Source organism: Platalea leucorodia (genome assembly GCF_965183815.1).
Source record: "Platalea leucorodia genome assembly, chromosome: 5".
In the NCBI taxonomy this organism is placed as follows: Eukaryota; Metazoa; Chordata; class Aves; order Pelecaniformes; family Threskiornithidae; genus Platalea; species Platalea leucorodia.
In genome coordinates this window covers 83,952,571-83,966,933 of record NC_138827.1, presented here as the reverse complement: position 1 = coordinate 83,966,933, position 14,363 = coordinate 83,952,571, and the positions used below count along the sequence as shown (strand labels likewise).

The 14,363-nt window shown below is 44.7% G+C and overlaps 1 protein-coding gene across 1 annotated transcript in view; it reads left to right on the top strand.

Annotated features, from left to right (window-relative positions):
* Nucleotides 1-10,618, top strand: part of LOC309590352 (unconventional myosin-X-like) — a gene marked incomplete at its 5' end in the record, with an annotated part of 96,801 nt that extends 86,183 nt beyond the window's left edge. The window contains 7 exons of the mRNA XM_082311471.1: nt 1,174-1,471; nt 2,718-2,925; nt 3,719-3,855; nt 4,725-4,848; nt 6,282-6,731; nt 7,534-7,725; nt 8,310-10,618. Coding sequence (XP_082167597.1) covers nt 1,174-1,471; nt 2,718-2,925; nt 3,719-3,855; nt 4,725-4,848; nt 6,282-6,731; nt 7,534-7,725; nt 8,310-8,423 — 1,523 coding nt within the window. The 3' untranslated portion in view covers nt 8,424-10,618. The remainder of the gene's footprint in view (nt 1-1,173; nt 1,472-2,717; nt 2,926-3,718; nt 3,856-4,724; nt 4,849-6,281; nt 6,732-7,533; nt 7,726-8,309) is intronic.
* Nucleotides 10,619-14,363: the final 3,745 nt, after the last annotated feature.

Genomic DNA, 14,363 nt, shown 5'->3' with positions numbered 1-14,363 from the left:
AAAGGAAAAAGAAAGTCTCTGTGCGGCTGTATTGATGTATCATGCACCTGCATCTTGAATACGGGATGCAGCTTGGCCTTCCACATATTAACAAAGATACAGGAGAAGTAAAAACCTACCCAAAGATGATCAAAGGCATAGAAAGACTTGCCTACAATTAAGAGACTAAATAGAGCAGGACTCTTCAGCCTCAAAAAGAAGTTTTTAGAGCTGTCATGGAGAAAGTGAAAGGGGAGTAACTGCTCACTGTATCTCATGATACAAGGATGAAATTAAGTGGTAGATTAAAAGCACAGAAAAAATAAGTTCTGAAATACAGAAAAAATGATGGAGCAGGTACTTACACTGTGGAACTTATTGCTACAGGGCTGTGTATTTGTATCATACAATTAATGCATGGCCACTGGGGAAGCAATGGCTGTATAGAAGATTCAGAAAGACCTACAGCCCCAGAGGTGTGCAAAGGAGAATGCAAGCCTGCAGCAGTATGGTAGTATTACATACTTCTGAGCAATTCAAAACAGACATTTAGGTGCTTAAAAGATGTAACCAGTGTTGGTGCTGGCATTTCAAATGTGAACAATAGGTAAAAGCTGCATCCGTGGCACAGCAATTTGCCAAAATTCTGTGTTGGCTCAGGGGTCAAAACTAATACGGGCACAACATAGAATTTTGGAAGTACGTAAGCCAGGCTTCCGTGTCTGCATTCAGGCCCCTAAAGCCTTAACTGCATTAGTGACCCTCTGCTTTATAGCTGCTCTCAGGTGAGGAGACTGTTTACACAGAGATGACTTTCTGCCACCCCTTCACCTCTGTCTGCAGGTGAGGTGCCACAAGCTGTCTCTTGGTGCCTCATCTGCAGACGCTGAAGCCTGAACTAGATTTCAATGCTAGTTCCCCTTAAAAACATTAATCTGCTTTTCTGCATAGTATATCCAAAAATGGATTTGCAGTGGTGGCAAGTTAGATGTTGGCAAATACTAATTAAAACTGCATTTGCACATTTAAAGGGGAAGCATTAATGAATTTTGAGTATAAATTTAAGTTCAGATGAGCTAATGCTCAGGTTGCTGTTCTTCTGTGACAGACTAGTACAGTCGCTTGTCGTGTTGCTGGGCCAGCAGAAAATGAGGGAGATGCTTACCTCTTGTCACCTTTGTGATCGTTCCCCAGTGCAACAAGAGAAGGGTTACAGCAGCTTACAGGATGAAGCAGTGAAGATCTTTAACTCCCTTCAGGAAATCGAGACGGTGTCTGACCCCATACCCATTATCCAAGGCATTCTGCAGACCTGCCATGATTTAAAGCCCCTTCGTGACGAAGTCTACTGTCAGCTCATCAAACAAACTAATCACATGCCACATCCCAACAGTACTGGGAACCTGCACCACTGGCAGCTGATGTCATGTATGAGCTGCACTTTTCTGCCCAGTAGAGGGATCCTTCGCTACCTCAAGTTCCACCTTCGAAGGTACGCGTCCTTTTCATTTGCAGCCTCTGTCCTTTTCATTTGCAGCCTCTCTGCTTGTCTTCCACTGCCTGTTGTAGTTAACCTGTCCCGCCCTCCTCCTGGACAAACATCTTCCTGTGGTGTCGCAGCCTCCTGCCTTTGTGCACAACTCTTGCTACCAGTTGTTCTGTTGTATTCAAACTCCCTCCTTGCTACCTATCTGTTGTGTCAAAAGGATGTGGAAAGTAACACTACCCAAACAGAATACACTGAAACTGTATCTACCTACTGCTTACTAATGTCCATATAAACATTCTCAACTTGCAGGAAAGGTGAGGACTGTACTTTCATATTCATTGAAATATGTACTACCTTGCAGCTGCCGCAGTCAAAATGTGTACTGCGGAGTAGTAGATACACTGTAAACCCAATTTATAATTTTTCAATATTCGTTTGCTTAACTAAGCATATAATGCTTACAATTTGTTTTTCTAATCTGCTTTAACCTCCAATTTTCATGAACTAAATCATTTACATTTCTTGCCGATTCATGTTCAGGATCTAATGCAGCTTTCCAAAGCAGTCTGCGTTGGGGCTGAGCTGCAGCCATGTAGTCTCACTCTGTTCATTAATGATGAGAAAGATCCATAAAATCTATTTGATTCCTTCCAAGCTAGGACAGAGTGAGGTGAAATTTGTGCCAATACACCAAATAGCTACATCCAGGGCCTGGTTCTAAGAGATACTGAGGAATACTTCATGTTGCCATTTCATGTTTTTATCACTGGAGTTGCAGATCATGTTATACTTAGAACTGCTGGCCTTGGAGGGAAGAGAACCATGTACAAGCATCTACTTTCTACCTTCTTGATTCTGAAAAATACGGTAAAAGTGGCTCAAGCCCAGCCAGCAAATAAAAAAAAATTAAGAATAAATGAAAAAAGTTTACGTTTGATTTCATAGTTTTTAATCTCAATTTTGTAAGTTGATATAGTCAATCCTGCTATCTTCAGCTGGTACTACACTCCTGAAAATTTGAACTGCTTATTTCATACAGTGCTGAGAAATGCTGCTGAAGTGACTTTGGAGTGACGAGTAACAGCAGGTTGTGTGGTTTAGGAAATAAGCAGGCTCATTCTTCCTGTGGTTGCACTTGACATCACTATCTCTACTGAGCTCTTTACGTACAGTAGTCCAAGTTATATGGTCACGTGCGTGCTTTCCGGTTCACTGTGTAATGGGTTTTTTTGCTTCTCTTTACAATTAGGGTAAAAGACCTCTTTCCAGGCTCAGAAATAGACAGGTATGCGCAATTCATAAGTGATTCCCTGAAGAGAACAAAGACGAGGGAGTTCGTGCCCTCCCAGGAGGAAATACAAGCTCTTCTCACCCGTGAAGAAATGACCACAACAGTGTACTGCCATGGCGGTGGCTCCTGTAAAATAACCATCAATTCCCACACAAGCGCTGGGGAGGTAATGCATCAGTAGCATTAAACACATGTCAACATACCTGTGTCTGGATATTGGGTTTGTTGAAGGGACTCCTTTTTCCCATTCATCTCCAATTTCTCATTATTTTTGTTTTAATTAAAACTTTTTTTGCTGTATCTGCAAAGTCTGTAGGGAAAGCTCAACTTACTCTGCGGGTTCAGAATTATACAAGGCCTATGCCTGGGTTGTAGAATATCACTTAGCAATTGCGTTGCAAAATCTAAACACTTTTGGCATTCTGCCCGTCGGAAAGGTAATAATTCTGCAGACTTGCTAAACACAGTTTTCTGGACAAGTTGAAATTCCAGTTCATAATGTAATCCTTCTGGAAGGGATATTCTACCAGTAACTTAATTGTTAGCAGGTCAGAAGCAATATTCCAGGTTATAGTAGGCATGTCTGTGAAAACATTAGTGCTAAACAGAGGTAAAAATAGTAGTAAAGAGTGAAACTGTTACTAGAGGAACCAACAATATCATCATGACATCTAAATCCATTATGTGTCGGCATCAAGTTCTAATTTCCCCATCTCCAGAAGGGTAGTGGAGATTGAAAAGGTTCAGAGAAGAACAGCGAGGATGATCAAATACAAGTAATGGCTTCCTTGCAGGGAATGATCTTTTAGGGTTAGAATTCTTTAATCTGAAAACGAGATAACCGAGGGAGAAATGTGATGGAGGTCTATGAAATGATGAGTGTCCTGAAGAGGTACTGATTCTTTGTTGTGAAAGTGTGTGTAATACCTGCTCTGTGATCTGTCTCTCTGATTTTGCAGGTGGTTGAAAAGCTGATCCGAGGTTTAGCAATGGAGGACAGCCGTAATATGTTTGCGCTCTTTGAACATAATCAGCAGGTGGACCGTGCTGTTGAGAGTCGGGTGATTGTGGCTGATATCTTGGCCAAGTTTGAGAGGTAGAAGAATGTTGCATAAAATCTTTAACTCCTAGTTGGATGGTTTAAGTGATAGTGCAGTCAGGTAGTTTTATCCAAAGCAGCCACAGTGATTCAACATTCGCTCTGGTTTGAACTTCCCTTTGGTAAGGTTCAAGTGCTCTTTCTCACTGTGTGGAAAACCATGTTCACATCTATTTCGGTGACAAAGAAGCATTCTTCATCAGGCTTGTCAGGACAAAATTAGTAGTGCCTTTATCAAAGAGTAATGGTTTACTAGCAGAGCTCAGGGAAGGTTTACTTAAGTCTGATAATGATCTTGTGTATTTACATCATAATAGCTATATCAGAAGAGAGAGCAAAGATTTGAGCATAGAAATGCAGCTCTAATTTCTTACTGTGGACTGTGATTTTGTGGCCAGACACACAAAGAAAGCAATAAATTGTGAAAGAAGCTGGCAATGCCGTTGTCTATTTTATATCTATCTGTTCTAAAGACAAACTTGTTCCAAATGGTGGCAAGGCTGATGCTTTTCAGAGTCACAAGATTACATGGAAACAGTATCTTGAAAATGGGGAATACTTAGTGTCCTGCCCCCAACTCTTGCATTTATCTAGAACCATTGATCTAATTTTTGACCAAGTATATCTGGTAAGAACTTTGAGTCCTTCTGAATCCAAACTTTGTGTGACTCAGAAGACAAAAATCGAAGTTATCAGAAAAGTCTGCTGCACTGAGATTATCCTGGTAAATCAGGTAGTTCTGTATGCTCTCTGTTTCAGAAATCCAGGGGTACCTTCACATTGTGAGTTGCACTGTGGACATCCCAGTACCGTGCTGCTTCTGGTTACTGGTTCTTTCCCCTCTCACTCTCTTTCCTATCTTACAGACTTGCTGGCTCTGAAGAAGAGGAGGAGGAAGGACAGTGGCAGCTGTATTTCAAGCTTTATTGCTTCTTGGATATTGAGAATGTTCCCAAAGATGGGGTGGAGTTTGCCTTCATGTTTGAGCAGGTAAGCTCTCTCTGGGAGAACGATTTGGTTTCCAGGGTGGCAGAAGCACACAAGAGTCTACAGAAAACTGGCTTACCTTTGTATTAGAAGTGGGAATGCTGGTTTGAACAGAAGAATTTAGTGTGTTGGATTTTTGCCTGGAATCCACCAAGCAAATATACTGCAAAGTTCTCTAGGGAATAGGAATATTAGAACAAAAGCAAGAAAAATGAACAAGGGCTTCAAAAAAACTTGGAAAATCTAGCCATCAGCTTACAAGGACAGCACATCCTTGGGGTGTTACAGGAATTGACTAAAAAACCCTATCTTTTGGGCAATTTCTTTTGATTAACAGAGAGGCACTAGAAGAGTACTACAGAAAAAGGTAAAGAGAATGTAGTTGACAATATTTATCTGCTGAGTAATCTTTTTTTAAGTCACTATACTCCATAGCACAATGATGCTGGTTAGGCCAGAGATCACACTGGTATGAAATAACCTTGCAATTAGGGATGCAAAACTAAACCGACTGGAGTACTCAGCTGTATGGTTCATCCCATCTTTCTTACTTCTAATGAGCACTTTGATCTTGCCTCAGAAAATTATAGCTGTTGAAAATTAATTAACACATGTTAAAGGGGGTCAGCGTCATGAAGACTGAAACTCACTGACAGTCAAATGGATGGCATGTACATCACACAGACAGTGGTTCCCCAAGAGGGCTTTCTTGAAATGAAAATTGAGTATTGTTAACTACAGAATGTCTAGGAAATGGTCAGGAACAAGACATCACAGTACTTTGTGGAAACTCAGTTGTGCCAAAATCCCTGTTGACAAGGCTTTCAGTCTACACAGCTGTCACTAGCAGAGAGTGGTGGAAGAGAAGTACCAGTAGGAGAGTAGATGTTATCCAGACATTAGATGAATGTAGCAAAAAAACCCATAAATACATTTCACAGAAAAACAGGCAAAGGGAAGCAGGAAGACTGGGGGAGACATCAGGCGAAAGAGGAGGAGCTGGGAGGTGCTGGTGTGCAATGAGACTGAGGTTGAGAGTCTTGAGTCTGGCTCTCTGGTGTTGAATATAATCTCCACAGAGGAGCTGCAGCTGGTACAGCACAAAACAAATTGCCTCAATTCTGGTCTCTCCCACATGTTCCAGACCCAAAAAGTCCTCACTGTAGGACTTTCAGTACAGGATAGAGGCCCCTCAGGGATCTCTGGTCTGTCCAGGCTTGCAGAAAAGAGGTGTTCCCCCCTACATCAACCAGTTGCAGACTTTAACTTCTTTATTATAACGTCTGCTCTGACCTCCTGAATGATGTCTTTCCTTCTGGGACTGGCCTTCCTGCTGGGATGGGCAGATGCCATAGGAATCCGTACTTGGACCCAGCTGTGAAGAAAGTGTGCTTCTGCTTTCTAATGAGTTTGGGGGACTTCTTGTTTGTTTGTAGGCTCATGAAAGCCTCATAGATGGTCACTTTCCTGCACCAGAGGACACTCTGCAGCGCCTAGCAGCTCTCCGGCTGCAGTACCTTCATGGAGATTATTCTAAAATAAGTTGGACTCTGGATGGAATCTACCCAGTTAACAGACTAAAATCCAAAATACTGCACTCAACAAAGAGCAGCGGCACTACCAGTCACACTCTGGAGAGGAGACGGACCAGCTTCCTTGAAGGGACATTGAAACGTGGCTTCAAGACAGGCTCTGTAAAGAAGCAGAAGGTAGAAGAGGAGCAGATGATGGAGATGTGGGTAAAGGAAGAGCTTTCAGCTGCTCGGGCAAGCATAGCACAGAAATGGACCAAGCTGCAAGGACTCTCTCAGCATCAGGCCATGGTGAAATACATGTCCATTGTAAAGGAGTGGCCGGGTTACGGATCAACCCTCTTCGATGTTGAGGTGAGCGTTGTATAAACTCAGGTAACTGCTGCCAAGGAGAGGTATCAGTCTGGAGAACAGATACAGCTGTGTGCGTTACATTGCTCAGCAGCAGAAGGGAATTTCTGGAACTGGCTGCCTTTTGCCTTAGTAAGCTTAGGGTAAGCCTGCAGTACCACATACCCAAAGAGGTGTGATGCAGAGAGCACAGAGCAAGCAAGCTGGTGCGTCCTGGTAAATGGAGGGAGACAACAGATGCCCACTTCATCAGAGGAGCAGTAGAATTTGGGAAATTTTTCTGGGCTTAAGAAAGTGATGGCTAGTGAAAGCAAAAGTAAAACGAAGCTCTGTTGTCCTTACTGGCAAAAAGTGCAATCCTGTTCTGCAGCAGTACAACAGAAACTGCTCAGACTGGCGCAGACCACTGCCCTTAGCCTGCTAGAGCAGGAATCCACAGCTCCAGTTCTATCAGCTTTGTTGCTGCCTAGGTGGATTACCATGGCAAGTTGCTTACACTCACTATATTATCTGTAAAATAATAAGTGGAATATTGACTTCCTAAATCACTTTAAAATCTGATGAGAGCTCCTAGGTATTACAATTGTTTATTATTCAAATAGTATTTGACTCACAGCCATGTCACTTCTAAATTTTTGCAGCAGAAGTGCCTACAAGATTTCTTCTGCAGACATCCTATTTTTTCGATTGGGGTGAAGAGTTGAAATGTCCTATAAGAGTCAGAAATGGAGGGCTTTTCCTTGAATCAAAGATGATTTGATCCTCCACTGCATTTATGCAAAATTTCATGTTTCCCTTTCTGCAGTGCAAGGAGGGCGGATTTCCAAACGATCTTTGGCTTGGAGTCAGCACAGAGAATGTGTCCATCTACAAACGAGGGGATCCTAAACCGCTAGAAACGTTCCAGTACGAGCACATTGTTTTCTTCGGAGCACCGCAGCCTAACACCTTCAAAATTACAGTGGATGAGAGAGAAATGTTCTTTGAAACATCCCAGGTACATGAAAGCACAAGACTTGTTGTATGTGCAGTTTTACTAGCACTTCAGTAAAGCTCTAATTTCCATGGTCTAGACAAGTTTATATGTGAGAACTGCTGCTGAATGGACTGGACAGCCAAGGGAAAAGATGAAGGGAGCTTAAGCCTAAGGTGCCATGGTACCTCTTCTTGAATACATGGATAAACAGAAAAAAAAAATGATGCTGGTTAGAAAGCGAAGGAGGTTGAATGGTCTTCCAATGCACTGGGAATTTCAAATTTTGGGTGTTCAGGAGTGTGCTCAGTTTGTTTCATTACCTTCTAGTATATGAATGGGGAGTTCACAAACTCCAAAAAAAAAAGTTTAGTAGCATTAAAGTTGTTTTTCTTTGAGCTGCTAGCTTTTTAAGTGTCGCTACAACAGAGCACAAACTTGTCAGGCATTTCTTTCCTTACTGTCGTGTTGACATTTAGCGTTACATGCAAAATTTATAGTGCTGTGACTTTGGACAAGGGGAACCTTTTCCTGCAAAATGTCTGGTATGCCTCAATGGAATTAGGTTTTTAATGTGCTTACCTTCTGTTATTGTGTTGTCTCTCTAGGTGGGCGAGATAATAAAGATCATGAAAGCATACATCAACATGATTGTGAAGAAACGCTGCAGCGTCAAATCGGCCACCAGTGTGGACAGTCGTGCTAGCATCTGGACTAGGTGATATGAATGAACTGCCACGGGAGAGAGGCAGTTGTTTAATGATTGGTGTTTGCAACTTGCCAGCACAAGTGTAGCAAAGATGTTTTTTAAGAACTCCACTTGACTGACTATTTAAAAACTGAAGTGACATCTACAGTACCATAGGATTTGCACCTCTGCCCAAAGACATTAAACAGCAACAACCGTTGTTAAATATTAATGGCCCAAAACTTGTTTTTCCCCTTGCTTGTTTGATGAACAAAGTACCTTAAAGAAGCAACGTCAGAAGCATCCTCCTTCTCCTGCCTGTCCTCTCTGCTGCTTTCACCATTACCTGTCATACTGGCAGAAAAATTCACAAGAACAGTTTCTGCACTACAGGAGGCAAACCTAAGCTTCCGTATGAATTTCCAACACGCAAACAGCTGGGATCATGGGATCGCAGCATGGTCTGCTAAAAGAATATTTGTTTTTTATTTATTTTGCAAGCGACTCTAAAATATAACTCACTGTGGGTTTTTTCTTCAGGATATACTAATGATCTGATCTGGTTTTAAAAGAAAATGCCTTTGTATAATTGAAGCCAAGTGGTCCAACTAAGAGGTCCAGCCCTACGTGAAAGAGCATTAAACAAAAAACCCCCGAGGTGATTCCTTACCTTCCAATAGAAGTTCACAGGTACACGACTGTAAAAAGTGGCACTTTAAGTTAAAATTCTAAATACTCCAACGTAGGAGGAAATCTCTGGGACGAGCACCACGGAAACAGATCATCAGGTGCCATCCTGGCTACATTCCAGGCAGCACCTGTTGCCTAAAAATGAATGATTGCCTTTCACCTAGGCAGCCCAGGAGGCGAGATGGATTTAGTTGTGTTTCCAGAAGAGCTGTTCTTCACCAACGCCGGGTTTTAGATAGAGGTCAGGGGTTTTTATGGTGAGCAGCCTGCCTGCTTTAAGTTCCTTCTTTCTCCGTATGGGATTTTAGGATGACTGGGATCCCTGGACTTTAAGTGAACTGTTTTCTACTGAGTGAATAGGTGCCTAGATAAATGGTTATAGGCAAGAATTTCACTTCTGTACTACTGTAAGCAGATGCCAAACCCTTCATCCTCCTCCAAATTCTAACTGGAACTGCTCCTGTCACTGAATCCCCAAATTCCCTTCCACTGTCCTCTAGGTCCCTAGTCATCAGCAAAACTTGAAAACAATGCTGTTTTGCCAAAACAACTGCTTCTTGGAGATTTTTATAGCTACTTGCAATTAGAAGAAGCAGAATATTTTTTTTCTTCTCAGTGAAAGATGACAGTCATCTTCAGTCTCTTGACTTCAGAAACTTGATTTCATTGTTTAAAACAATATTCAATATCAGTCATGTCATAAATTGGTTGCATTAGCAATCAAGAAACCTGGTGGCTAGCCATTCCCGATGAACCTTGCCTAGTCTCGGGATCCCAGAATGCAAAGGCCCATCCAGTTTCTTAATGAAACTGAAGAGCTGTATGTAACATGGGCCTTATTCCACGGTTAGAATCAGATGTCTCCATTTCTGAAGAAGTGGCAGCTAAGGCCTGGTAGCTATGAAATTTCTATTTCATAGAAAAGAAAACTAGGAGTCAGTATGCAACAGGTTCTGTTCCAGTTCATCGTCCCATTGTGCCATGTCACTAACACTGTGTTGCAGAACACTCTGGCTTTGAGGTTGACAGTACAAGAAAAAACACAGTGTACGTAATCCGTGCTTTTCTCTCATTTCCACTGCACTGCAGCATGTGCAAACACTGTCCACTTGCCGCACAACCAGCCTAAGAGGATAGCCATTACTGTGTATCATACGTTCAACTGGAGTTTTGCCTTAAATACCTTTACTGAAGGATCCTACAAGCATCCCCTTTTTGTCACAAAAACTAAAAAGATGAGCAGGTCACAAGTGAGAGAGAACAGGAATGTAGAGGCAACCTGAGAAATAACACTTTGTATTGGTCCGCACACGGACTAGATCTCTGTATGTATTGGAATAGCCTTGATTATCCCTGTCCTAACTCTGCACTGTCTCTGTGTTCTGGCTCTTGGGTTGCTGCAGGCAGCTTGAACCCACTTGGGAATGTAACTCCCATTACTACTTGTTGTAATTTTGCTCATTTCTATTACGGAATTCCTTCTGCTGTCTTTTTTAATTTGTAACTGGCTTTACAAGAGGAAAGTTTAATAAATTATTGGATTGCACAAGCTGTATTCACTGACAGACGTTGTGTGCTCGTGTTAAGATGTTTACTCAGAGAACTAACACTCAGAACTTGTAAGTGAAAAGTAGGCATCAACAGCATGAGGAGACAACAGCCCTTCCTCTCTGGAGCGAATTTTGCATTTGTGGCGAATTATAGGCAATAATTTGCCACTACAACGGGGAAGGTTTGTTTCCAGCTTCTGCTGCTCACTCTGGGGCTGGGTCGCACCTTTGGTCGGTGGGAGATGTCCCGTGCGAGTTCATGGGGCTGGTTCTGAGACAGTTACTGTGGTGAAGGCAGAGCAAGGAACGAATCCTCTCCAAAGTCCCAGTCTGCAGGATCAGCTCCATCCCTTCAGCGCCTCCGAAGTCACTAATAGCAGAAAATCACTTCCAGCTCAAATAAGCTGCCAGCTGTGCTTCTCTTACAGCAGCATGACCCAGCATGGTGTTCACCAAGAGCATGGGTCACCACAGTGGTAAATCTGGCTAGAGGACAGCTGCGCTGTCGGCAACACAGCCAGACTCTCCTCTAGCAGTAAAAAGTTCCCTCAATGCGTACACAGGTACGGAACCCAAGCAATGATGCGTAATCCCCATTACTATGCTCTCATACATTATCCCATGGTCTGATGCTCTTGAGAGCCTTGGGACCCTGGAGATAGGTCTATGCAATTTCATCTCCAGCTGTTCACAGATTTTCAGTTTCTCCATCCTTATCACCTTGCGTAGTCTTTCCAGGTCTTTATTTGAGGCTGGAACTGCCTCTGCTTACTTCAGCAGTTGCTTCTTTCCTCGGCTGTTACGCTCCTTTCTGTGTACTTCCAAAAGCAGGCCCTCTCTGCCTCCTTTCTGCTTGGGAAGCCTGAAGTCACACACAGGCAGCTACCGGTCGCTTGGGTGGAGGCAGCTGCCAAAGCCAAACACAGGCTGCTCGGCCTCTACATCGCCCCTGAACAGCCCTCTCGTGACGAAACACCGGGGTCACATCAGGGTCTGGCGCGGCATCTCCCCCCTCGCTGCCGGCTGGGCTGCCAATAACCACAGCTGAATTTTTTTTCTTGGTGGCAAACACAGAGGCCAGCCCCAGTCACCAGGGATTAAAGCAGGCACTATCTAGCCCGTCTCACTCGTTTGCAGCCATTGGATTTCAAACTCCGCTTGCTTCACCTAACACATCACTGTCATGAAACACATCACTATCATGACAACAAAAATGCACTGCTGCAGGTCCAGCACGACCAAGGCAACATGCACGAATTCATTTATGACTCTGGTTGCAGCGAATAACCACCCAAGGCGCTGGCCGACTAATGGTGCTCTCCCACCCCCATGCTAATTCTGTCTTACCACTCTGTCAGTGTGATGTGCAGTCCCCCCTGGCCTCCAGCCCAGTATTTCTCTAATAGTTCATTCAAGTTTGCATGTTCTAATTTTTTTTTTTTTTTTTAATATGAAACAGTTTCGTGCCAGTTGGTGTTAGAGTTAGGCTTTGGACCGGTAAATTTATAATCAGCACCTACACAGTAATCATAAAATCAGTTATAAACAAAATCACAGCCCCTGGGACGTTATATCACAAGCACACATATATAATTATTAAACCAGTTTGACTGTGAACTGCAACTGTTTATTTACACCTTGTTCTAAAACACACAGCCTTGCCATACATAGGCTGTACGTTGCATCATTCCTCTGTGCACTGACTTCCAGAGGACACGCTCCCCTGGGGCATTTAAGCAAATCCCTCTACACATGAATTCCAGCCCCCCACTGTAAAATCTAAGCTCCTAAATCTGTGGATTGCAAATTTGCTAAGCGCTTGTCCACGTTTTACCAGCGATTCCTAATGCTACCGTTGTTGGCTATACACTTTGGCCCCGTGCCACCGTCAACAGAGGCGGTTGCTGAGAACGCGCTTGCAAGTAGAAGTCCCTTCTCTCCGCCCGCCCGCGAAGTGCTGCGCTGCGAGCACGGCTGCGCGCCGGGCACCCTGTTTGTTAAACCCCAGCAGGGAGGACGCCAGCGCACAGCGTGCCTGGACTCTGCACCGGTGTTTAGGTCTGGATGCAGCCAGGTGCAAACGCGTTATGATGTTGGGTGATTCCTGGTTGTTGCCAGGCTTGCGCTACTCCCCGCTGCCCCACGGCTTGGGCAGCCCGGCTGGTGCAGAGCACAGCCGGCCATGGGGAGCCCGGCTCCGGCTCCTCCTAACGCTGCACCCAGGGACCCGTCCATGGCCTCCCGCAGCCCCCAGCCGCTGCCCCCAGCACAGCAGATGCCTCAGGCCTTCCCCGAAACGCTGTGATGTCTCAGGATTACCAACCCAAACGCGTCTCTTCTGTAAAACCAAGCACCAGAAAATCCCATGCAACTCAACAATAGAAACTCACCTGGTTCTGTAAGGGGTGAGGCGTTGGGCATGGTTCTTGCAAGGCTGGTCACGGAGCAGATGCATTCATAGGAGCAGCTTACCTGTCTTGCTTCCGCAGCACCGAGCTGGGTGAGGGGAAGCGCAGCTGTCCCCCGTTGTGCCTCGTCAGGGTGTGCCCGTGGGCAGAGCAGGATTTAACCCAGGAGCCTTCTCCTCCCAGCTCCCCTGGGAGGGCTGCGTCTTAGCTGGTTGTCCTCTGGCAGCAAAGGCATGTGGAGGAAGGCCTGTGCTTAAGTGCTTAGAAGCAGAGCTCGTCCCGCAAGGTGAGCCTGGTGCGGGGTATAAGGATGCTGAATCTGTGTGGTAGGCGAAGCCCTGGTTGCAGAAAGAGGGGAGATGCAGAGGGAGTCCCCGGGCTGGAAGAGGGGAGGGCTGGCTGTTGCCCGCAGCAAGCTTCTTGTTGTGTGGCGAGTGCTTGGGCCGGGGTCCAGAGAGCCGCTCTCTCCCTGGCTGCTGGCGGTTTCTTGCTCGCAGAGGAGGGGGACGGACCCAGCCCTGCCGGGGCTGTGGTGCCCTGGCGTTGCGGGTTGTTCTGGCTGTCCGTGCTGGCTGCTGTGGCCCTTTCCCAGCACCCTGTGCCGGTGCCGGGGGGCTGTTGGCAGCGCTCACCCCGCGCCGTTCAGGCCGGCGGCCGCTGCTGCTCTTTAGGAGGTGGTGCTTTCGGGTCTCCTTTGCCAGCAGCTTGTGCCGGCGTAAGGCTGCCTGTTTGGCTCTCGGGCCCGTGGTGGTGTGTTCGTCATTTGGTGGCTTACTTGTCAGTGCTGCGCAGCTGGTATGAGGCAGAAGAGGTAGAAAGCAGAACAGCGGCCACAAATACAAGATGGAAATTTTGGGAACCCAGCCCTTTTCCTCAAAGTAGCTCACAGTCCAAGCCCTGCGTAAATGTGCCCTCCTGTTATCCACGTACAGGTATAATTCACACTCTCACTTGGCACAAGATGGTCTTTAAACACCCAGATCATCTTTATAAAAATAGACATTTCAATGAAACAGAAAGCAGTTCAATTGCTAATGGGGATGACGTTCAATCATGCACGTTTGTGAAATCATCTCAACCAACTACTTTGTAAGTTTAATTTGAACATGCGTACAAATCCTGCTAGTTTTTACAGAGTGTAAGCACCACATTTTTGTGTATCTATTCAGTATCATCTGTTAAAGGGGAACTGTGACACATGACATTTGAAAAACTTTAATAGAAAGCAGGAGTAGACCACTTACTATCTGTATGAATGTCCTGAGATATAGCGTGCAGAAAAAGATCTTTGTTCTCATTTGTTCTAACAAAAAATGTGCACGAGGG